This window comes from Staurois parvus, unplaced genomic scaffold (assembly GCF_062004578.1).
Source record: "Staurois parvus isolate SC_StPar_1 unplaced genomic scaffold, SC_StPar_1.0 ptg000439l, whole genome shotgun sequence".
NCBI classification, from domain to species: domain Eukaryota; kingdom Metazoa; phylum Chordata; class Amphibia; order Anura; family Ranidae; genus Staurois; species Staurois parvus.
Genome location: NW_028318235.1, coordinates 7,738,987 through 7,763,918, shown reverse-complemented (window position 1 = coordinate 7,763,918; position 24,932 = coordinate 7,738,987). Strand labels below are relative to the sequence as shown.

The 24,932-nt window shown below is 41.8% G+C and overlaps 1 protein-coding gene across 1 annotated transcript in view; it reads left to right on the top strand.

The window, feature by feature from the left end:
- The window catches only part of FKBP8 (FKBP prolyl isomerase 8), a 106,313-nt gene that overhangs the window by 33,688 nt on the left and 47,693 nt on the right, over positions 1 to 24,932 (top strand). The window contains exons 3-4 of the mRNA XM_089687912.1: positions 18,558 to 18,727; positions 22,224 to 22,312. Coding sequence (XP_089544038.1) covers positions 18,558 to 18,727; positions 22,224 to 22,312 — 259 coding nt within the window. The remainder of the gene's footprint in view (positions 1 to 18,557; positions 18,728 to 22,223; positions 22,313 to 24,932) is intronic.

Sequence of the window (24,932 nt, the reverse complement as noted above, 5' to 3'; positions counted from 1 at the left end):
GAAGCGCCAATGAAGTTTTGATGTCCTCAGATTGGGCGTGGCCTCTGTGAGGGAGCTGGTTAGCTGCGGACTGGGTGGAGGAGGGGGAGAGCGGATCCAAGATGGCGGTGGTGTGGAGGGGAGAGTGGGCCGTGTGTGAAGAGAGCTGGCTGCTCTGTGTGGAGGGGATGGGGGAGGTGTGACGCCTTGTATGGCAGGAATGAGAAGAGCTGCTGTTCTGCCTGGCAGTGTGTGCTGTGTAGGGGAAGGGGGAGCTCCTGGCTGCTGCCATTGTTGATGTGGGATAGTCGGTGTGTACAGATACCTGCGGATGTCTCCTCTTTACACTGATATGCAGGAGGAGGGGGTTCTGTAGTGTGATGACCCCATAAAGATGTCACTCAGGGCTGATACTCAGCACTCCTCCTCCTGTGTGTAGCTGGGGGTTTCCAGTGCTAGTCCAGTGCCAGGGAAGGTCTCAGTGGGTGTGTTGGGAATACCTGTCCCTCATAGGGGGGTTCCTCAGTGTACCCCTGTGTGATGGCCATGTCTGCCTGCATGGGGGGCTACTGGAGTTCCATGCATCTCGGTGCAGGCTGTCCATTGTATGGCCACTGCTCCCAATCTGACATCCATGCGGGTGTACACCCCAATCACTGACCGTGTGCCTCTGGGGCCCTACACTGATGGGAGCTGTCTCTGTGCCAACACTGCGTCCCAATGGACATGACTGGGTCGGCCCTCACATAGGGTGTACGCTGTAAAGTAAACAAGGCCACATCGCTAAAGAAGAAATATCTTTTGAGGGCTGGTTGACGCCAGAGGCAGTTCAGTGCGTTTTTTTTCTTTTTTGTTTGTTTTTTTTTCCCTGCATTAAAAATGCATGCACAGTGCAGTGATTTCCATGTATCCCAATGGCCCTGGTTCACACCAGTACAACAGTCAGTTCCAGACAGTTTCCGGTGCAGAAAAAAAAAGTAGAACTTTTTTTTTTTTTTCTGCACAGAACTGTACTGGAACACAACAAACTGTCTAAAAACTGCACCAGAATGGAGTGTGGTGTGAACTATAAGCAAAAACGTAGCCAGAGTGTGTTTTTGTGGTGTGAACTAGCCCTAAGGGGCCAGTTCACACTACATGCGTTTTTTTAATATGCTTTTTTTTTCTGCATTTAAAGTGCACAGAAAGTAGGTTATGTAATATATATTATTTTCATTAGCAAACCATCCCATGACAGTGGATCGTGTAGAGAAGAACGTTAAGAAAAGAAAATATAGTGAGGATTTTTTACAGTATGGTTTTACCTCAATAATTACAGCAGGAATTGAGAAACTGCATATCAGATATTTACATTACGATTCATAATAGTAGCAAAATTACAGTTATGAAGTAGCAACGAAAATAATTTTATGGTTGGGGGTCACCACACCATGAGGAACTGTATTAAAGGGTCGCAGCATTAGGAAGGTTGAGAACCACTGGCCTAACATTCCATGCTCCGCACCAGACATCCTCTCTGGTGGAACTACACTAATGCTTTGCACAACTTAGGCTTGACGTCCTTCCATCTGAGATATTCCTCCCTCTGCTCCCAAGTGGAGCCAATCAAGCACGTTTTGCAGACTTCAAGGCTAAGTTCACCTTTTGGAAGGTTTTACATGTTCCACCCATATTTAGGATGCTACCTGCTTTGATGCTTTCCCTGTTACCACTACCCAGCTCACCATATCTCCCTACTACTGTAGGTGATCTTAATAAACTACAACAGTCTATGTGAATGTGGACTTCTGCTGCAACCTGTTGTTGCCTAGGACCTGTCCTTTTGGACTTAAAACTGCCTTGCCTATGTTTTTGATGGGCCTGCTCTGCAGACCAGTTCAAACCCCCCCCCCCCCGAAAGTCGCAGTCATCACCCTTTCCTATTTTAAACCTTATTTTACTTCACCTAGTATGAAAACCCCTTGCTCATGTAGTTCCTTGCGGTTCCTACTTCTGGTTACTGCTGCCTGGTTCTTCCTTCACTTGCCCCCCCCCCCTTCTTCCTTACCATATCCATTGCTTTTTTTTCCCCCCCTTTCTTTACTCCTCAAATCTTGCGAGATCCCCAGAGAAGCTTTGTCAGCGTCCTGATACCACTGACAAATAACACTTACATGGACAACCTTGAATATCCACGGATTAAGGCTCTGTTCACACGGTGAATGAGGGCAATTTCATATGTGATCTGAGTCGCACAGAATTTAATGGCAATGGATATCACATTATTTTCATCGGTGTCCATTCACATCAATATGGCGTGACTGCTGTGTGATTTTGAAAAATGCACAGCAGTTATAACATCAAAAATGCATCAAAATGTGACCAAGTTTTACTATACAACTTCACTGAAAATCGGATCAGATCACAGCCGCACTAGTGTAAACCTGGCCTAAATTCTCCTTTTTAAAAGATCAAAATATTTTGATATTTGTATAATTATTAGGTTGACCTTGTCCAGGTGTTGGCAACTGTAGCCCTTCAGCTCGTGTAGAACTGCAAGTCCCTTCGTGCCTCTGCCTCTGGAAGTCATGCTTGTAACTGCCAATTTTCCCATAATGCCTACTTGGAAATGTATCTCCCCAACAGCTGGAGGGCTGCAATTGGCCATCCATGACCTAGGCTGTGTACAAGAAACACACTTGGCTAAAGCATTAGTCCCCCAATATTTCTTTTACAATTAAATTTATTATAGACGACACAACAACAAACAGTCAGAGACAAGCTCCTTGATACAAAAACAAGTAAGGTGTACAATTCTGTTAGTGAAGGACATAACAAATGCACTGAAATACTGACATGGAGAGAAGTGGAGTACAAAAACACAATCTCAAAAGGGATGGAATAAGACCCTATAAATTGTGTTAACAGCAAATAATAACCAATGAGCTGGTGAGCATAGACCAAGAATAGTCCCCAGAGTCGCATACAGATGATGGGAAAAGCTGAGCATAAAGTCTCACTGGACGCACATCGGAACTCTACACCAAGGACCAACGAGAAAGTCTGACCAGTGTATAAGACATTACAGGCACAGTTCTCTAGGGGTATCGCAGTCAGTGCATATAACATAAAAACTGACAAACAAAAAATAAAAAAAGAAAAGCAGAGAAAGAAGAATAGTAAAGACAAATGGCTCCAGGGGATCGCGCCAGGAGAATCTTATATCGACAAGAGGGTCTGGTCAAATCTAGAGGGATAAGCCACATCAATCCAAGGACGCCAGATCTGCAGAAACTTAGTGTGGGTGTCTAACAGCATAGCCGTTAGCTTCTCATTATAAAATTCATCCGATTCTTAACGACTTCAAAGCTAAGAAGAGGGGTTTTCCAAGCTCTCGCAATCGTCAATTTGGTAGCCATAAATAGATGTGATGCTAACTGCTGCTCAGGACGGAGTAGGCCTACTAGTGGTTTAAATAAGTGTCTCATATGGGTTACGCTTAATATCTGTGTGTAACATAGTGCGGAGAAGGGCATAGACCAGGGGTGTCCAAACTTTTTTCAAAGAGGGCAAGATTGGATGAAGTGAACATGGTGGAGGGCCGAACATTTTTCCAAACATTCTTTGAACCATTACAATTAAATGCAAATAAATTATTTTATGCCAAGTTAATTGCAAACGACAAACTTTTCATTTCATAACATTAAGATCAACTGACAGCTGAGTTTTCACAATGTATTGAAAATAAATTAAAAAAAAAACTTACCTGCACTAACGTGAAGGGTGAAAAAGGTATCTGGAGCTGAAGTCTCTGCTCGGCAGCCGGCAGGGGAAGAGAAAGACACTTCACGCTGGAAGCCCGGCCCTGACGTCACCACCCTCTGTTGCTCCCAGCGCGGCGCAGTCACGCATGCGCACTGCTCTCAAGCAGAAGACTGTCTGCCACAGAAGGGAGGGCCGCGCGACAGCCGCATTTACACAGACCAGGGAGAACGCGCCGCAGTCAGGCATGCGCACTGCCCTCTGCTCTCAAGCAGAAGACTGTCTGCCATAGAAGGGAGGGCTGTGGGAGGGCCACATTACACAGAGCAGGGTGGGCTGTTGGAGGGCCGTATTAAACCGACCCCCGGGCCGTAAATGGCCCACGGGCTGGACTTTGGACATGCCTGGCATAGACCCTAATCCATGGTCTGCATACCTTGGGGTAAGTCCACCAAATATGGGCCATAGTACCTATTTGTTGAGAACCTTGAAAGCAAGTGGGAGAATATGAGGGATTAAAACGAGCCAGTCGGGCAGGCATATAATACCATCTATAAAGGACCTTATAGGCATTTTCTAATATAATAACATTCCTCGAGCGTTTAGTCAATGCTTGAGTCATGATCCGCCAGCCTTGCTGATCTAGACAACCCCCGAGTTCCGATTGCCACTGCTGATGATAGGAACGAACTGGGGGAGTCCTATAAGAAATGATAGCGGAGCAGACAAGGGAGATCAAGCCTGGCGCATGAGGGCTGTGCTTGCAAACAATTTCAAAGGGAGTCATCCTATAGGGACCCAAATGGACTCGTAAGAAAGTGATGGAGTTGGAGGTAGCTAAAATGTTCTCTCAACGGGATATCGTGAAGAACGCAAAGTCGCGAAAGTGAGTATCTGGGTAGGAGAGAGCATGGAGTGTACGTCATTGAAGCCATGGGCTGGCCACCACGCAAACTGACCAGGATTGTCAAGGCCTGGGGGTAACAATGGGTTGTTGAATAGGTGCATCAAGGGTGAGTGAGCAGAAATAAGACCAGCAGAATATTCATTGGAGTCCCAAAGTCGAAGCGTATGTGTTAATGTTGCACTAAGAGGGGAAGGACGGTTAGCAGGGAGGAGCCACGGCAAAAAAGAAAGTGGCGTCGGGTGGGAGTCCATCAGATCCACTGTGGCCCATAAGAGAATATTGCGAGACGAGTGAAGATGGGCTGGTGGGGCTGTTTGCCGCTAGATATTATGCATAAAGATTCGGGACTGACAATCCCCTTCATTCCTACGGGCAAATAAAATTATTTTATTCTAGGGCGATAGGAGCCCCACATGAAAGACAGAAGCTTCCGTTGATGAATGCGCAAGATATGCAAAGGGACGGGGATCGGTAAAACCCGAAACACGTATAATAATTTTGGAAGAAAAGTCATTCGAATCACATTAATTCTTCGAACCACGAAAGCGGGTGGTGAGCCCAAGAAAACAGCATTTCCGTCAAGTCCTTAAAGACAGAGGGGAGATTAGCCTGATACAGTCTTTCATAAGATGGGGAGATCTTAATCCCCTGGTATGGCAAGACTGAAAGCCATTGAAAAGAAAACGATTTTTTGAGTTCCAGTATCGTGGGGGAAAGGGTAATAGACATGGCTTTGGATTTAGCGGGATTGACATAGAGGCCTGAAAGAGCAGTGGAGTCCAGTACCGCCAGTAAGTTGGGCAGAGTAACCCCCGGATTAGTAACAGACAGCAATATTTTGTCCGCAAACAACGACAGCTTATGCTGGGAACCGGCTACATCGAGCCCCTTAATATCGAGATGCATATGGATAGCCTCTGCTAGGGGCTCCAAAGCCAAGATAAATAATATGGGAGAGAGCGGGCAGCTCTGCCTAGTTCCTCTACCAATCGGAAACATCGAAGACTCAAAACCATAGTATTTGAGTTTTGCTTGGTGGCATGTCTATGGGGGATAAAGCCCACCTGGTCTTTTTTTAATCAGACGAGAATGGAAAGAGTTCAAACGAGTAGCTAAAATTTTTGTAAGGATTTGCATATCGACGTTGATAAGAGAGATTGGTCTATAATTCGCCCAAGAGGAATGGTCCCAATCCGGTTTCGGAATCATGACAACGTTGGCAGTCAGCAACTTTGGGGAAAAGGCTTAACCTCCTTTCACCGCATTAAACATGGCTGCGAGGTGAGGGGCCAGAACAGACAGTTTTTTTTTTGTTTTTTTTTTTTTTATAGTACGAGGCCGTTTTAACCATCAGATCTTGGATGTTTGCTAGCCTTCAAAACGGCGATACAGCGCAAGACTTCCAATATTTGAATATCATGGTCCGTCAAATCTCTATGAGCTTGAGTCAGAGTAGGCAAAGACAGACGAGATAAAAAGTCGGAGATAGCATGGTGTTCTGCCCGAGTAGGGTCTGTGTAAAGTTTAGCAAGATGATATTGAAACTCCTCCAACACCTTTGCAGGATTAATTGTTCAGACATTATGTCGAGTACGCAAAGAGATCAGTTTTAGATTGTGCGTAAAAGAACGCAACCAGCGTGCTAGCATAGAATCAAGTTTAATTGCTTTACTGTACCACTTCTGACATGTCAGTCCCCCAATATTTCAATATTGACTATCTGCAAAGCAGGTTGATGCTTAAAGCAAAAACTGAGTCTTCATTGCATTCTGCAAGTCCTCTCAATTCTGTTAAGAGAAGCAGAAGGGCTCACCCAGAAGGTAGATACTGCTTACCTCCACCCTCTGAGGTACCGAGATAGCCATCCTTACTTACTATGCCCCAAACGCCTGATATTTTTTCCTAAACCATATCTCTTTCCTGCTTCAAGTGCACTGTGTAGGGACCCTCTTCTTTTGCCAGTCCTTAGATGAGGTGCCTGCATTAGTTTCTTTTTTAGGCTTTTTCCCCTCCATTTTCACTGGTGATCCAGCCAGTAAGTTTATTCTTCTTCAACTTTACCTGCCATCTTTGCAAGACAGCTTGGTCTATTAGAGGTTTGAGAACAACAGTTTACACTGCCAGGGATGCTCACAATTGTCAGTTTTTATTCATTTATGTTGCTTTAGGTGATTGTAGCCGTATTAGTGCACTTGTGACAAACAATTGAGTACTGTCCTTTTTAATAGTTTTTTATTTGCACAAACATACAATTTTTAGGACACACTTTCAGGGTATGTTCCCTTCTTCAAGGTCCAAGCAGTACTACTTTACATCTATCTTCAATATATGGGTACTGCTATGGGAAGTAAAATGGCACCCCAATATGCAAACTTATTTATGGCTGACCTTGAGGAAAAATTCCTGAACAGCTTGCAACAAAAAACAGACAGATACTATCGCTATATTGATGATATTTTCATCATATGGACAGAAGGTGAAGAAAATCTAAAACAATTTACTCATTGATCAACACTTTTCACCCATCAGTCAAACTAAAAATGGAATACTCAGACATGTCAACTTCCTAGACACCACAGTATACATCAGGGATGACGAGCTTCACTCCTCAATATACAGGAAACCCACTGACAGATGCAACTACCTCCACAGTTCCAGCTTTCACACCCAACACACTAAATGGGCCATCATACACAGTCTGCCACCAGATACCACCAAATTATGTATAGACCCGGAAGACAGAGATAAACATCTTGGGACATGAAGAGACTCCTTCCATAAGAAAGGTTACAAGGAAAAAACTATCAACACCAGCATAAACACAGCCTTGAAAACCCAAAAAGAAAATCTACTCCAATACAAAGAGAAAAAACAAACAAACAACCGTGTACCTCTAGTAAGCACATACAACCCAGCACTAGAAGGAATAAGAAAAATAATCAAAGATTTACAACCCATCATAACAGAGGATGGAACTCTGAAATCCAGTATTGGGGGTTGCTGGAATTTCTTTCAGACAACCCCCACCAACCTCAGACATAAACTAATCAGTAGGAAACTTCCTTTTAATTAAGTCACAAATAATGGAAGCAAACCCTGCAATAAAAAACGCTGCAAACTGCAACCAAATGAATCCATCAAAAACTGTCACACACTCAAAAGGGACCTTTTAATATCACCGGATTATACAGCTGCACCTCAAGTAATGTTGTGTACCTTATCCGGTGCAAAAAGTGTAGCAAAGAATCTTGCGTTGGCAAAACAGGACAGAGGTTGAGAACAAGGATGAATTTGCGCAGACATACCATCAAGGTACATAAAGAAGATGAGTTCTGCACACCTGTGGGACACCGTTTCTCACAACCAGACCACACAATGGAAGACCTCAATATCTTAGTTCTTAAATGGAATTTCAAAGCTATTCAGGAAAGTTAGTCTTTTGAACTAAGAATGATATTTCTATTTGATACAAAAGCTAATGGCCTTAATTTAGACATGGGTTTTCTCACTTCTTATTCAACAGTTTTATGACCCCTTTTGTGACTGTCATCCCAAATCCACCCCCAGTCCAACTCCCCCAGTCTTTGCATTTGCTCTGTTTATCTCTAGCCTAATCCTAGTTTTATAACCATTGCTGTGTACATTTTGTGTGGGTTTTTTTTTTCTTTCAGAGATTGTTTCTTCTAACATTCTGCTAAAACTTTGTGAAGTAGTAATGCTTGGACCTTGAAGAAGTGGACATACCCCGAAAGCATCACGGACAATACTCAATTGCTTCTATTTATGTAAAATCTTTAACTCATAAGAAAAAAGCTGTTTGCTATAACTGCTTATGAAGTGTTAGCTAGAGTTCACCTTTAATTTTTAGCCCAGTCCACCTAAATCTGCTAGTGCATGTAACACCATCTTCCCCCCAGACTGATAATGCTAGATCTCTTTTACTTCTCCAGTGAAGTCACTGTAAGACAGGAAGTGGCCAAAATATAATGTGGCCAGAGTTTCTCATCTAGTATGCCAAATTAGACGTGAAGAACAATTTTTTTTTTTTTTTTCGGATCGATTTAAGTTACTAATTTCTTTTAATTTAGTTGCATTTCGTTTATTCGTTTTGGACCAGATTTAAAATTTTCCGATGCATTTGAATTATTCAAATATTTCGAATCGATCAGAATATATTGCGAATAATAGCTGTTTCTATTCTAATCTATTCTATATTTTCTTTTTTATTCTATTCTGTTTCGTTATATTCTTTTAACAGTTCGAATTTTGGAAGACTGATCTTTTCTTTCTATTTTTTATTCTATTCTATTCAAAAGTTGAATTTCGTAAGATGGCTATATTTTTCCTATTTTATTCTGTTCTATTTTTCTATTCTATTTTGTTCTGTTCTTTTCTAAATTCGAGTAAGATGGCTATATTCTAATATACACAGTCTTTGAAAGAAATTGGCAATGGTCAGCAATATATTTACACATCAAATTCAGATAATTAAGTGTTCTTGCCTGGCAAGACCACTTACTGTTATCTCACATATATATTCTTATTATTATAGCCAAATTTACCACCCTAACTCCTCCCACAGTTTTTACACTACATAGACAGTAATATACAGCAGCGTGCGGATTGTTCCCGATTGGTGTGCTATTACTTTGTGGAACGTTTCGCCGAATTGTTCACAAAATATCAGCGTTTTGTGTGAGCTGAAAAATCAGGACATGATTTCTAAACTGCCATCACTCCCTCATTTTCAAGCCCACCTACACAAATCTTATATGAAAACGTTCAGCTATCCCTGCTGCCACTAAAAATGTCCACGGCTAAGCCATAGTCCTTATAGGTTTCACAATATGACCATTTGTTTGCAACTCACACCGCCCATTGACATTCATTGAAACTCCACTCTAGCCACCTCAAATTTGAAGAGCAATTTCTAAACTGCGACTGTGCCTTCATTTTTAATATTTCAGAGACATACTATGCATCAAAATGTAGGTCTGGGTCTTGTGATTCTCACAATATAAAGCTCTTCGGTGTAGAATGTATGATTTTTAAACTACAACCGTTTGAAGATGGCAACAGCCAGTGAAGTGAGCAAGTTGGAGCAGTTTGTTTTTAACCGCTCTCCTCTGCCTTTGCTGTAGAGTGAGTTGCCATAGGAACCCAGGTGTGTGAGCAGGCAGCAGAGTGACAAAAGCAAGAGTTTGAGTTGTAGACTACTGGTGGAGGGAAGAACACTTCACATAATTTCCCCAGAAATTGTAGCTTTTCTAGTTTATTTCAGACTAAATTTTGTTTCCTTAATTGATTCGTTTACATTCGTTACAGTTGTAATTCGGAACGTCAGTTACATCCGAATTTGCAAATAACGAAAAATTTGTCCAAATTTTGATTTGGAACTAAACAAACTGCCAGTGTCTAAGCCAGATAAACATATTAAACTGGCAGACAAGCTGTTAGCAAAATGGTCCCCTGCTTCCAAAATGTTCAGGTTACTGTGCAATTTCATAATAAATCTATAAATTCTGCCTGCATCACTAACACTACAGACATACTGGGAAGTGCTGTGTCTGGTGGATAATATAGAGCTGAATGAGTTTATTGCTGGAGACACCAGTAAGTGTGAGCAAGAGGATTTTACGCATGAGGAGTTGCCATCTAGATTTCTGTTGATAATGGTCTTTTACCCAATTTAGTATGTAATAAACAAGAGTAAGGTTTGGATATTAATTCCTTCAGCCCTTAGGATTTTATGATTCCTATCAAAGGGTAATTGGAAATTTTGCAATTCCACATATTTAAACTGAGTATTTAAACTGTGATACAATTGTAAATATCTTTTAAAAGCATCCCGCTGGCAAATCCATGTTTCTCCTGCAATTGGGCATAGGAATGCATGATACCCGCCTGGTAAATATCTTAGAGATTAATACATTGAAGGATTTCCATGCAAAGGTATCTCTGATAGTAGTAAGGTGTGTTGAAATTGGGTTATCCTAGAAGAATCCAGTAATGGATATCAGTTTTCACTGAAAAATAGGCTTCAGTTGAGAGTGTCAAGGTGGAACTGCTGCTAATGCAGAAAAACTTGAACGCCTATCTCTAGTTTTCCAGGAAGTGTTTTCATTCCCAGACCATTTTGAAAGAATCTTCTCTGGACAGCTGCTCCAAAAAAAGTGGATTATTTTATGCTTGTTGTAAAACAAATCCGGATTTTCCCATAAAAAAACTTTTATCCAGGTTAAAATGTGTAGCTGTAATAAATAAAAGTCGTGGTAGTGTGTTTGTATGGAAATATGTCAAAATTACATGCATTAAAGTGATTTGGAAAAGTACAATTTTTTATTTTATTTACTTTTTAAAAACCACAAACGTCATACTTACCTGCTCTGTGTTGCACAGTGCAGTCCCGATCCTCCTCCTCTTGGGTCCCCATGTGGTGCCACTCTCCCAATCCCATGCCTAGTGCCCCCATAGCATGCTGCTTGCTCTGGGGGCACTTGTGCATGCTTGCTCCCGAGCCACCTCTGTGTGTTTTATAAGGCACACAGAGCGCACCTCGACCCACCCCCTGCTCCCTCCTCACTGGCCCTGATTGACACTAGCATGAGCCAATTGCTCTCGCTGCTGGGTCTGAGCCAGTGAGGAGGGAGGGCAAGAGAGATTCTGCTCTTGTGCACAGCACTGGATTGATATTGGGCTCAGGTAAGTATTAGGTGGGACTGGTGGGGGTATCTGCCTGCAGGAGGTTTTTTTACCTTCATGAATAGAATGCTTGAAGGTAAAAAATCTTCTGCCTTTACAACCACTTTAACTTTTAGACAAGTTTTTTTTTTTTTTTTAAAGAGTTGCTGTGTTAAAAATCTATACCCTTGTTTTTGAGTAAATCGCTGTCTTGCTAGCTTTTGCAATGGCTCATGTCCACCTGCAGAAGTGAAGAATCATGTGTGTTGTACAGCTGTTATTGCATGAAAGGTTGAGTTTCTTCAGCACTCTGATTTATGGATATAGACTGGGACATTCCAGCACGTCCGGTGTGAAGGGATTGTTCCTTTGCTGGTCTCTTTGGCAGTAGGTTAAGCTACCTGTTCATTTACACAGAAGTCTGGCATTCATTAATAATCTACACTACAATTTAAAATTGATTACTCTGAGCAAAGCTAAAAATGTGATATCATTAAAAGAATTTCTTAGAACTGAGACTTGAAACCTAGGATAGTCAATTGTTAGTGAAACACTGCACTGAACGGTTATGATCTAGTGCACTTCCTGCAGAAGGAATTTTCCTGCATTTCATGCTTCTATTCCTTGCTAGGATTTATTTGTAGTGTTTAAATTCTAAACTATTACCTGGATAGCTGTTGTCTGTAAGTAAAACACAAGGGTTGAATTCTCTTATCTCAGAATTTCTAGAGGAACCTCACCATCTCAGTGAAAACCTCCTTGCACCTGCAGCCAGCCTCCTGATGATGCGAACCCAGATCTCATGCTTGTGCAGACAGACATGTCTGGTAACATATTTTTTTTATGAATGGAGGATAGTAATGCATTCTGGGGTAATGACATTACATATCCCAGGAGACATTTATTTTACATTCTTAGCAATATGTAAACCGATACGGCGCCAGATGTGTCTTGTCCATGTGCAAGATTTAGTGCTGCTTCTGTTTACTTCCCCATTGTATATATGGGCAATGAAATACCTTCTGCAGTATGTGAAATCAGTAGCCTAGGAAGTAGCAGGAGGAGATTGGAATGTCATTCTTGCTTAGGTGAGAACCTCAGCAGTAGGTAGGACCTGCAGAAGCAATAAATAAATAAGTAGAGGGAGCATTAGAATGGTGAAAAGTTTAATTTTTTTTTTTAGTTGGTTTATATTTTTGGTTTTTGGATTTAACACCTTTTTAAAGCAAACTATTGCAGCTTACCAATTCTTAGATGTTTTCTTTTTTTAGGTGTGTGTGTGTTCGTTCTGTACAGGAATCTGCAATGTGTATAAAACTCAATGAAGCGCTCATGAAAACTAATGTCTCTGCAAGTGAAATATGCGCATCAGTTTTTCTGTACAAGGCATAAAAGATAGGAGGATTTTGTTCTTTAGGGCTCATGTACACGGGGCGTTTGGAAAACTCTTCTGAATGATGGAAACTGCTGTAAAACGTAGGTTAAAAAACATCAGTTTAGTCGCATTTGCATACAGCGTTTATGCGCGTTTGCGTTTAGAAGCGTTCTTAAAAGATAACCTCAGGAGGCATTCCCAAATGCCCAGAATGTACTGAAAAATAGTAAAAAATTAACTATTTCAGACATTTTGAGAGAAATAGGGAGAGCAGTATGTGTTGAGATTACCTGTTTTTTCTGGTTGTATTCACTATGGATCCCATCATGAGCATAATGCAGCACGTTCTACCATTTTTTTTTTTTTTTTTTTTTCCTTCACGCGAAACCTGGAACTGACTGCACTGGTGTACTAGGCCCATTTGAATACATGGAAAACGCTTTGCATGCATTTCTGATTATGAAAAAAGGCTCTGGACATGCAACAGTTAAAAAATGCTTCTGCACGCATTTACAAGCGTTTGCTGTTTGAAATGCTAGTGAAATCTCCTCCTGAACATAGGTTTGGTGCGTTCAAAAGAACAACTGTAAACTCAACTGCTTATAAAAGACTGTAAATGACTGTGTACATGGACACATAGGAAAACATTAGGGAGAGTTCAGGGGCTGCTGAAAAAAAAATGCTCAACAGCTCCTGAACGTCAGTTTAGGAGCTGCAGTGTAAATGAGCCCTTAAAGTGATTTTAAAGGCTGAGGGCGTTCTTAATCTCCTGTTTCCCTTTAGGACTTTGGTATCAAGTGTCTCTTCCATCAGTAGACTTAACCTTAAACTTGCCAAGTACAGGACAAGTCCTCCACAAAATGAGGGGGAGCCCTACTTGTCGAAGTGTGGGAACATCTGTCAAGCTGCTCAGCCAGCTGGTCTGCAAACACTTCAGTTGTTTGGGTTCAGAGTGTCATATCGGGGGGCTACTAACTAGGCTTTCAGTCTCTTCTGCCATCCTATTTCATGCTGTCAAATTTACAACCTTCCCTGAAAAAGTAGACCAATATATATGCTGTTTTCCGGGGTCATTGTCCCCATCCCACACTTGTAAAGATTCCAGGGGTTCTACTCAAACCTGATTTTCAAGTCAAAAAGGATGCAATTGTCCTATTTTGGATCTGAGGATTCTCAAGAGCTTCCTTTGAGTGCAGATATTCTACATGGAATCTGCCAGGTCAGCCATTCTTTCTTCAATAGGGGAACCTTCTAGCCATCAAGGATGCCTACTTGCACATCCCCACTTTCCCACCTTATCGCTACCTGTCTTTTACTATGGGCACACAACATTACCAGTTTGTTCCTCTTTTTTTTTTTTTTTTGCCATGTTCACAGCACCTTGGATCTTGGTGCTACCAACTGTTCTAGCTCTGCATTGCTTTCAGGATATCCATATGTTGGGATATCTGGATGACCTTCTGTGAAGGTGCCATCTGTCCAGGTTTTGTCAGGCAATGTTCAACAGACAGTGCAGACACTGCAAAGGTTTGAATGGACTTTCAATTTCAAGAAAAAGGTGCCGACTCATCATTATGGTGCTTCATGGCCTAGTCCTGGTGTTTGGATATGGCCCTGTGCAGGGTCTTTCTACCCTAGGTCCAGAGCCTGTCTGTCCGCTCTCATGCTTGGACCCCCCCCAATCTATAAGTTATCCTTGCTTTTGCATGTGGGTTCTGAGTCTAATGGTAGCTTCTTTCAAGGCAGGTCTATATGCCCCATTGTACTTCAGTCTGCATGGGATAAAGAGGCTCTGGATTGCTCTGTGTGCTTTACCAGCAATGCCAGACTTTCCCTGGTGCGCTGGATTTCCAGTATTGTGGTGGAGTCAGCAAAATCCTTTCTCCCAGTGACTTGGAAGATACTCATGACAGATACCAACCTGTTTAGGCTGGGTTGGAGTCTTGGATACTCTTTGCATACTGGGGACTTTGTCATCAGGGGAAGCTTGGCTTTCCATCACCATCTTGGCAGTTTATTTGTTCCTTCAATGCTGGACACCTTGAGTATGAGGTCACCTGACAAAAATCCAGCCTGACAATTCTACAGCAGTGACTTACATCAGCCCTCAGGACAGGGAGGCACCAGAAGTCACATAGCTGTCAGCCCTTTAGAGGCTGCCCATTGAATTAATTAAGGATATTCCTTGTCTTCCTTGTTGCTGTGAGACAGGTCTCTTATTTAGCAGCCTTTTCCTGTGAAGAACTCTTCCAAGTGTCACACAGATAATGATTTCCTGAGGCCTCGTTCTACATTAACCAGAACATTGTTCTATTCCCCTATATGTCCTGCTCTGAAACAATCCAAGATTTTTTTTCTCTCAATTGTCTGTCTGCATTTGGTTTGTGTTGTGCGAGTCTCCCTCTTGGCTGCAGCAATCAGATATTTGTCCTTCCCTAAGGTTCCTGTCCACTCCACCTCGTGATCCAATAGGTGGATTAGACAATTCCTCATTTGAACTGATTTTGTTCTAATTTTTTTTTCATGGAATTGTCCACATCAGATTTGTAAGGCTGTCCACTGGTCTTCTTTGCATGTAAGTTTTACCATGTGGATGTTCAGGCCTCTTCTGATGCCAGTTTTGGTTGAAAGATACTTCATGCTGCCCTCTAAGTTGTTGAGCCCTTCTTTGACCTGTTATGTGGTCCCGTAAGCATTAATTTGCAGTATTGCCCAACTATCAGTTGTACTGCTTTTGGATGATCTACGGTCTAGACTTTGATCCTGTGTCCTGTACTATACGATTAAGAAATGTTTTTTTTTTTTTTTTAATTTACCTGTAAATTTCTATTCTTGGTGTACAGTACAGAACAGTCCTTTCTCCACTTTACTTATGATTCACTCCTTATCGCTTGCTACAAAAATGAGGCTTGCTGGGAGTGGGAGAGGTTTTTTTGGGCTGTCCTTTGCAGTTTTGTTTGCCAGTGTCCCCTGAAAATAATTACATCTGGTGTGGCTCTGTAATCTAAAATTTATTTTAAAGGCAAGCCAGATATCCTGTTTTTTCTTTATTGTATTGTAAAGGACACAAGATCAGAGTTTAGACCATTTGATGTCTGAAAGTAGCTATCGCTGTCTTTTTTTTTTTTTTTTTTTTTTTTTTATAAATATTTATTAATTTTCAACCAAATACGAATAACAATCACCTTCTTCAATAAAAAAAGATATCCATACAATATCTTCCCACTAACATATATTATCTAAACTTCCCATCCTTATCCTTCCCCCCCCCCCCCCCCCCCACTCTGCGTTTTCTCTCTTCTCCACTTTCTCCAACATTATTTCTGAATTTCATTTCAAGGGGTATTACATCGTCATGTATTTCACTTTTTCTCTGTACTCTTCCCATTTTTTCCATTTTTATATAATACATCTCCATCTTATCTATATGTATATAGTACAATCTTTCTGTCCCACAGATCTGATTCACTTTAACCATCCAATCCTCCTCTGTCGGCACATCCTTTTTTCCCAAAACCTAGGTATCAGACCTTTCGCTGCACTCAAAAGATACCACAACCCCGAATCCTTATATATTTTCACTGGAAGCTCTGTATTATGAGGAAGACATAACTCTGGATCTAATCTAATATTAATTTCAGTAATCTTCCCTACTAAATAAACTATTCTCTGCCAAAACACCTGTATTCTTCTGGAATACCTGGGTCTGATTTGTGACTTGGTGCAGGCCAAGGTGTTTTCTCCCATCGTACAAGCTTTAAAAACTCTGGACTGCAGTTCTTTTGCTTTTGTCCTGCAGGTGGTCTTCCCTGCTGTTCTGTATGCAGGCCCTGGGCCTCATGGGGTCCACCTCCAGGGTAGTCCCTTATGCGTGCTTTCATGCTAGGGTTCTGCAGAAGAAAATGCAATGAAATTGGGACAAGTTTCCCACATCCTTGGACAGACAGATCTGTGTAGGACGGTCAGTCAAGTCCTCCCTCCCTCTGGTTGCTTCAATCTCCATCTCTTTTGGCCGGGAAGTCATTTATTCCTCTCCATTGAAAGATGGTCATTACTCTCCAGCTGGGAGGGGGGTTCTGGGGCTGAGATCATTCCAGGGCCATTGAACAATGAAGCAGTCTCATATCTGTCAATGTCCTGGAGATATGTGCTATCAGAATTTGTCTAACTCACTTAGACAGAGCTTCTTTGAGGGCAACCAGTCAATCACCAGGGCAGACCAAGGAGCTTGTTGGCGGGGCTTGAAATATCACTCGTTCTTCACATTCTGGCCCTCTGTGCTGTCTACATTCTGGGCCTAGGAAACTGGTAGGTGGACTGGTTCAGCTGTCATAGTCTGGACCTTTGGACAATGGTCCCTGCACCCGGATGTTTTCTACCAGCTTTGCCTTTAATGGGGCACCCCAGACATGGATCTTCTAGTGTCATGTCTCAATGAGAAGGTCTAGAGATTTGTGATGAGTACGAGGGATCCCCTGGCATATGCGATGAATGATTTGGTGGTGTCATGAAGCCATTATCATCTTCTTTACACCTTCCCCCCCCCCCCCCCAAATCTTCTTCCTCAATCTTCTCACTTGTCTTCTGCACTGGGTAGAGCCTGAAGAGGTTCTGGTATTTCTGTTGGCTCCAGCCGGCTTCATCAACATGGTGTGGTTGGTCAGCGGATACCTCCTGGCGGCTTCCTCTGCAAAAGGATCTTCTGTCCCACAGACTGATCCTCCACCCCGCCTTACAATCACTAGCTGATGGCCTAGTTCTTGATGGTCAGATGTCTGCCTCTGTTTGTCCTGCCAGGTTGTAGGCGTGTGTTTCTACCTCTCTGAAGATTTATTATTGTACTTGGCTTGCATTTCATGGTGTGAGGCTGCAGGATTTTCATTTGCCTATTTTTTTTGGTGGCTCAGATTTTGGTCTTTCTCCAATAAGGTGTTGAACAGAAATTTGCCTTGAGTACCACTTTAAAGGCCAGGTTTCTGCCCTTACAATTTTCTCTTAATATCATATGGCAAAACACACCTTGATTCATAGCTTATATGATCATGTTCTTTTTATTTTGTGGCATGTAGCTCCTCCAGTGGATCTTTGTTGCCACTGTGGGACTTGAACCTCTTCTGTTTCTTTACAAGTTCCCTTTGTGGATGTTAGAGATCCTTCCATGGTAATTCTTTCCCACAAGGTCGCCTTTTGGTTGCTATCACCTCTGCATGCTGCATTTTTGAACTGGCGGCCTTGTCTTGAAAATCTACCTGATTTACACAGGAATTAAGTGGTCCACCTTCTTGCCGAATGTAGTGTCCTATTTTTCATTTAAATGGAAACATTGTTCTTCAGTTCCTGTGCCTGGACTACCAGTTAGGACTGCCCTACTCCTGAAGATGCCGTTATAGCCCCAAGTTTAAGAATGAGTTTAAGACTGAAGACCTACGTCTTTCAATTAACTCATAGAAAGGGATTTTACAGTGAGTAACAAAAATTCTCCTTTTTCAGAGAGGTTGTTGGTTGGCTCTCATGTGGCTGTAATGAGTTGGTACATAACATTGTTTTTAGTGGAGTCTGTTTTTCACAATGCTTAATTACCAGTATCACCATTTTTTGGATAACACTTCAGTCATTGTTTTCCTGATGATTGCTTAAAGGTATGTGAATAGTTGTGGTATTTTTTTCTTTGGATTGCCTTTTGCTGACTATTATTTTTGTTATTGCAATGCAAAATCATATAAAATTATTTAGTTAAATTTCTCTGTAGACGTTAAAAGAATGTGGTGGTTTTTTTTTTCTGCAGACTGTGGGTACATATGTCTGTAACACCACTGCTATGAATAATTTTGAAGCATTGGCATCAGATTTCACTTTATGAAATTATTCCTGCAGGTAACGGGGCCCTGAGAAAAAAAGTTCTGATCAAGGGTCAGGGAGCCGAGAGCAGACCAAAAAAAGGGCAGGATGTCTCCGTGAAGCTGAGGACTAGTCTTGAGGATGGCAGTCTTGTCGAGGAACATGTCAACCTCATGTTTACTTTGGGAGATGGTGATGTTGTGCAGGTGAGCTTGTAGATAATTTTGGGATGTGTGTTGTATTTTAGGATAAAACTGTAATGAGGAATTGTCAGCCAATGTAATTTTCAAAGTTGTCAGAGGTTAAAGGAGGTGTATGGAGTACATTATATATAAGAAAAAAAAAAGGCAAGTACATATACTCACCTCTATGTTGCAACATCATTGTGATGCTGTCCCACATCTGCTCTAAGCCTGAGGACTGAGTGATTACATTACAGCTGATCACTTAGTTCTGTCAGTCACTTCTCTCTGCTCTGCCCCTCCAGGGTTCACTGAAGAGTTGAGCTGGAGCGGAGGGTAGGCGCAGATGGCTTCGGCTCTCAGTCACACACTGAGAGCTGGAGCCAGCTGCGAATTGAGCAACTGGATGGATCCCGACAATATGGTTGGGATCCTTCTAGAACCTAGATCTGCTCTGTGACATCATGTGACATCAGCTGACAGTGGGCTTTAGGCTTTAAGCAGGCAGACTTTAAGTATGTCCCTGAAAGCTTTGACCATGCTTCTCTTCTAAAAATAAAAATTCACTGAAGGTGGTTTTTTTGTATTTTTATTTATTTCTGTAACCACTTGTCCTCCAGAGTATTCCCCCCCCCCCCCCCCTCCCCTTCCTGACCAAGCCATTATTTGTGACACTGTGCTGTTACTTTTAACTGACAATTGCACGGTCATGCAATGCTGCACCCCCCCCCCCCCACAAATAGAGCTTTCTTTCTTATTGCGGGACTGCGTCAGGCATTCTGACACTGCGGGGGAACTGACTAACTGCCGCTGACATCCCAATGACACTAATACAGCGATCAGTGCTAATAAAAAGCACTGACACTGTACTAATGACACTGGGCAGGAAAAGGTTAACACCTGGGGTGATCAAAGCGTTAACTGTGTGCTGTGCTGTGTTTTACTATGTAAACCTGCTACTGTGTATTTCTCTGCTTTGCACCCCCCTACCCAGAAATGCAAAATCACTTGTGTATATACTTTTATATGTGATTTTTGCACCGCCCTCTAGTAATAAAGTCCCAACCAGATGTTCCATTCATCCACCTGAAGTTTGCGATCAGAGTAGAGTTCTGCCTTTCTATATCCATGTTCTTTGTCAGAAAGTATTGAAGCCAGAAACCTCCAGACAGCTAGCATTGTCAGAGTCAGGTCATAAATGACTGCTACCAAATTTCATTCAGAACATTTTTCCCTTAAATTTACACTTTCCGGCCACTTTGTTAGGTACACTTTGCTAGTGCCAAGAAAATATTCCTCACCCCATTACACCATTACACCTCCACCACCAGCCTGAACCGTTGATACAAGGCAGGATAGATCCATGCTTTCATGTTGGGAACACCAAATTCTGACCCTGCCATCTGAATGTCGCAACTGAAATCAAATGCCCATTCTCCTCTGACATCAACAAGGCATGTTCATCCACATTACTGTCACTCACTGGATATGTTCTCTTTTTCGGAACATTCTCTGTAAACCCTAGAGATGGTTGTGCGTGAAAATCCCAGAAGATCAGCAGTTCTTGAAATACTCAGACCAGCCCGTCTTGCACCGACAAGCATGCTATGTTGAAAGTCGCCTAAATCCCTGTTCTGATGCTCGGTTTGAGCTTCAGCAAGTAGCCTTCACCACATCTATATGTCTAAATGCATTGAGTTGCTGCCAAGTGATTGGCTGATTAGCAATTTGTGATACCAAGCAATTGGAGCAGGTGTACCTTTTTTTTTAAAAAAAAAAGAAAAGCCCGGTGAGTGTATAGTCATGAGGATTTTTGTAATATTTTACACAAGCATTAAACTTTATTTTAAATGTTACACTTACTAAGTGGGATTGGGGTGTTCTTAGACTGCTGTAAAAAGGCTGCTGCTTCCAAAAAGAGAGCATGGTTCCTTACAAGCAAGGGAAAGGCTTTTTTATGCTGGCTATGACTGCTTTCTGTCCCTTTTTTTAATATGCTTTCATTTTTTCTCAGTGGGGCTTCTTAGACAAATCCCCTGTCAAATCGGGTCAGACATGTGACATCTGTGATGTAGGAAACCAGACCCATGTAATCCATATGGGTGCCACATGTAAACGAATGTGCATTCCTTATATATATTTACATTTATTCCTTACTGTTCTGGTCAACAAAATTGGAATATTGCAGCTTTGGGTTGGTTTGACAAACCTGTATGGTCCAAGAAAAAAACATTGCCTATAGGGATATATTGCAGTTAATTTTTGATCCATTTAATAGCTGGCCAAAAACAGATTGATGGAACGCTCGTATGAAAGGGGCCCTAAAGTATAATTGACAGCAAAATGTTTTATCCTAATCATACAAGGCACAGGGCTTGTATTCATAGACCATGGCTTGTATGCAGGCTTCCTACAGGTGATGTCTGAATTCTTCATAAAACTTTTTGGCCACTGGAAACTGAAGGTTCTAGGAGTGTCAAAACACTTCCCCTCTCTCTCTCACAAATCAGAGTTGTAACCTCCAAACCTGCTGGAGGATGAAATGAAGGAAGGCGATGGAGACATAGATGTTGTAGTGCTGCATTTGTTTCAGTCCTCAATAAACACCCTATGGTTCCTATTGAAATTGTTCCCTATTTCATTTCTTTGTAATTCTTTATTTAACACAATGACAATCCTTTATTTAGGACAATGACAAATGTTCAAGCATATGATTGCATGTAACTATTTCTGAGGCTCAGCTGAGATGATTGTAGCCGTATTAGTGCACTTGCGACAGAAACAATTGAGTACTGACGTGATACATTTTTTATTTGCACTAACATACAATTTTGAGGACAAGCTTTCGGGGGATGTCCTCTTCTTCAAGGTCCAGCCAGTACTATCTAAGGTAGTACTGCCTGGACCTTGAAGAAGGAGACATACCCCGAAAGCTGGATCATGTTCAGACATGGATTTTTCTTTGCAGGACAGGGCATTACCGCATGTGAGATAGATATATATCTGTTTGAAAATGGTGTCATATGACGCCCTCCCGCATGCACCCGGCGATCTCCATGATCGCTGTGTCCTACAGACACAGCTGATCATGTGATGAGGTAAAAGGCCAATCACAGCGGCCTTTTCCCATGTGATCAGCTGTGTTCAATGACACAGCAGATCACGGATTAAATACAGTTGTCTGTTATCGGCAGCACTTTCCTCACGCTGTCACTGTTTTGTTTATAGCGCAAAAAATAAAACATGCAGTGGTGATTAAATTCCTATTTGTGTGAAAAAAAATGATAAAAATGTCACACGGGTACGATGTTGAATGACCCCGAAATTGTCGTTCAAAGTGCAACAGTGCTGAAAGCTGCAAATTGGCCTGGGCACAAAGGGGGTATAAGTGCCCTGTAGGCAAGTGGTTAATGGCCTATTCTTATCAATTTTATTACACATTTTTGATTTTCCAGTTTGGATTCTGATCTTATTGCTCATTGCAATTTTGTACAAAGCCATCGTTTTTTATTTATTTTAGAGCATGGATCTGTGTGTGCAGCTCATGGAGCTTGGAGAGACTGCGATAATTGAGGCAGATGCTAAATATTGCTATGGGAAGCAAGGAAGGTGAGTTTCCAATTTGCTCTTTCATGTTCATATATCTCCTACATATGTCATTTGGGTCTCTTACACAATAATTGATCACAACCATAGCTACTTATTTAAAACATGTGTGGAAAATAGCAATACTGTGTATATAATTAAGAATTGTAGTTGACGTTTAAACACATGAAATGCTGGCAGACTAGACTTATAGAGGTCACAAAATTCCATAATCAATCCTAATAGTCTTATAAGATACTGTAAGTGCCCTTATCCCCCTTCTTCTTTTTTTTTTTTTTTTTTTTTTTCCTTTCACAAGAGAAATATGTGTAAGGTCATTGCCTGCCTTTGAAGAAAAAAAAAAAGGCTTCTGATCGTTTTTTGACTTGAAAGTTACTGACCTGAAACAGCCATGCAGCAAATAAAAGATGGAGAAAAATCAAGCTTCCTGATAATGCAGCACAGCACACAGGTGTAACGGAATGCGGCGTTCGACCCCGCCCTTCTCACCAACTCGTGACCAAAGGACCAGGAGATCTCGCACCGCAAGGTCATTTGTGTAAAAAATGCCGCTCTCAGCTGCGTCATGCACAAAGATTTTGCAGCTCGCGGGACCACAATCTGTGTGCCAGCAGCCTGAGACCGATTGTTACTGGGTTAGGTTAATTATACAAACCTTCACACTGCCACCACAACTTTTTTTACAGAGAAGGAGGAAACTCTGAAATCTTAGCACTAACACTATGATTTTAGCACTATGATAAACGTCTAACACACACTGTCACCACAGACAAGTATGTTCAGATGATTACTACATACAGTAGCACTCTTAAAGATACAGGGATTCTTTAGTTTGCATTAAAAGCTTTAGACAGTTTCAACACTTTTCAAAATAGGGTTTATTACTAAAAAGGTCAAAATAGTTCAATTAAAATATTTACAGAAAAAGATATTACAAAGACATAAAGAGAACAAAAATGCAACGGAGAAATAAAAGAAAGGAGCTAAGAAGGCAGAATACTTGCAAAGTCCTTGGTTTAAGCAGAGTCCAATTGTCCGAGCAAAAAGGTTGCCTTGACTCTCAAGTCGTTAGATGTTTCTTGATTGATGTTAAATGAGAGCTTCCTTCTCCAGGCCTGTCAGTCTTTTTCTATGATATTAAACGGTGTCGCCTGAGAACTGACCAATCATCCAGTTTGGGGATGGGTGCTAGGTGGCCCCTAAGTTAATGGCCAAGTCCCAACTGCAGTTTCATACTAATATTAATAACTTCCAGTATGTGCTGGTGGTATTCTAGCAACTGACATTAATATTCAGAATTCTATTTCAAACCCAGGGATACCAAATACAGCGTACCCTTGTCACCCAGGAGGGAAGAGACTGCTTTCTTCTTTCCTAGGTGCCAATATAGTAATGTATGATCTTGTTGGACTCGCATAAAAATGATCTTTTCAAACATATACCTAATATTAATGTGCCCAGTTCCTGCTTAATTGTATGTGAAATGCTTACATGTGGAATGGACGTTTTATGGCACGCTCTGTATCCTAGAGCCCTAATGGCCTAACAGGTCATGGTTGAATGAGTTATTGTTTAACGATCGGGCAGAGGAAAGTGGTTTTCAAAGCAGACCTCCTGCACCAGACTAATTAGCGGTTTACAGCTCTGGAGCTCCTCTATCTGTGTTTTATTTAAGATAAGAGGCCCTTTTGAAGCCCGTTCAACTTAAAGCTACGAATTCCATTTCAAGCGGGAGGAGAGGAGAGACAAAATGGCTAAGGCCTAACAAGATGGCTGTCACGTACAGCGTCCATGTCTCTATTGCACACAATTGTCACAACAGGCTTCTTTAAATCATTAAAATTTGGTTATATGACCCTATCTTCAGGTAATTGGACACCCCACCCTCTCACAGCTAGCCTCAATTTTCTCTGGTGTTCTTAGGTGATCAACCTCTTCTTTACACAGGGAAAAACCCACCTTCCTTACCTTCTTTTATGAACATTATTTTTCCTCACCAGATGGTTTTCTTTCAAGATTATGCTTTCATCGATCATTTTGCACACCAGCCACTGCAGCTTTTTATGCAGCTTTTGAATCAATGGACTCCACAGAAGAGCCTTGTGGGACTGCACCCTTTCCCCACTTGATCTTGCTGAAGGAAGGGGGGGGGGGATGGTGGCTGCACTTGGCACGTAGTGCAGAGTATAAAGTTAGCAGAAAGTTACTTTACTGGTCTAGAACCAAGGTGTGGCTAATGCACACCTTGGGAGAGGGGTAGTATTCTCATCATTGAGGGCAAAGTCAGAATGATTAAATCTTCCTTATTCCTGCTACTTGAAGTAGTGTTTAAACCTTCACTCAAGGTGCTCATTTATTCTCTTTTTTGGGTTTGAAAAGACTGCTGTTTATCCTTCAGTTGGCATGGTCAGGCAAGAATTTTCTGTCACAATGTGTGAGTTTATGGGCAGAATGTAGAGGCCTTTAGGCTACAGCCTTACCCTCCTACAACCCCGCTGGAACTGGCCTTTTGACTTGGCCCTTGAATCAGACACAGTACCAGGGGGAGTCAGTGAGGGAGACTCATTGCTGACAGATGTGTTTTGGATGAAACACTGCTGCAGAATTGTTTCTGAAACTCAAG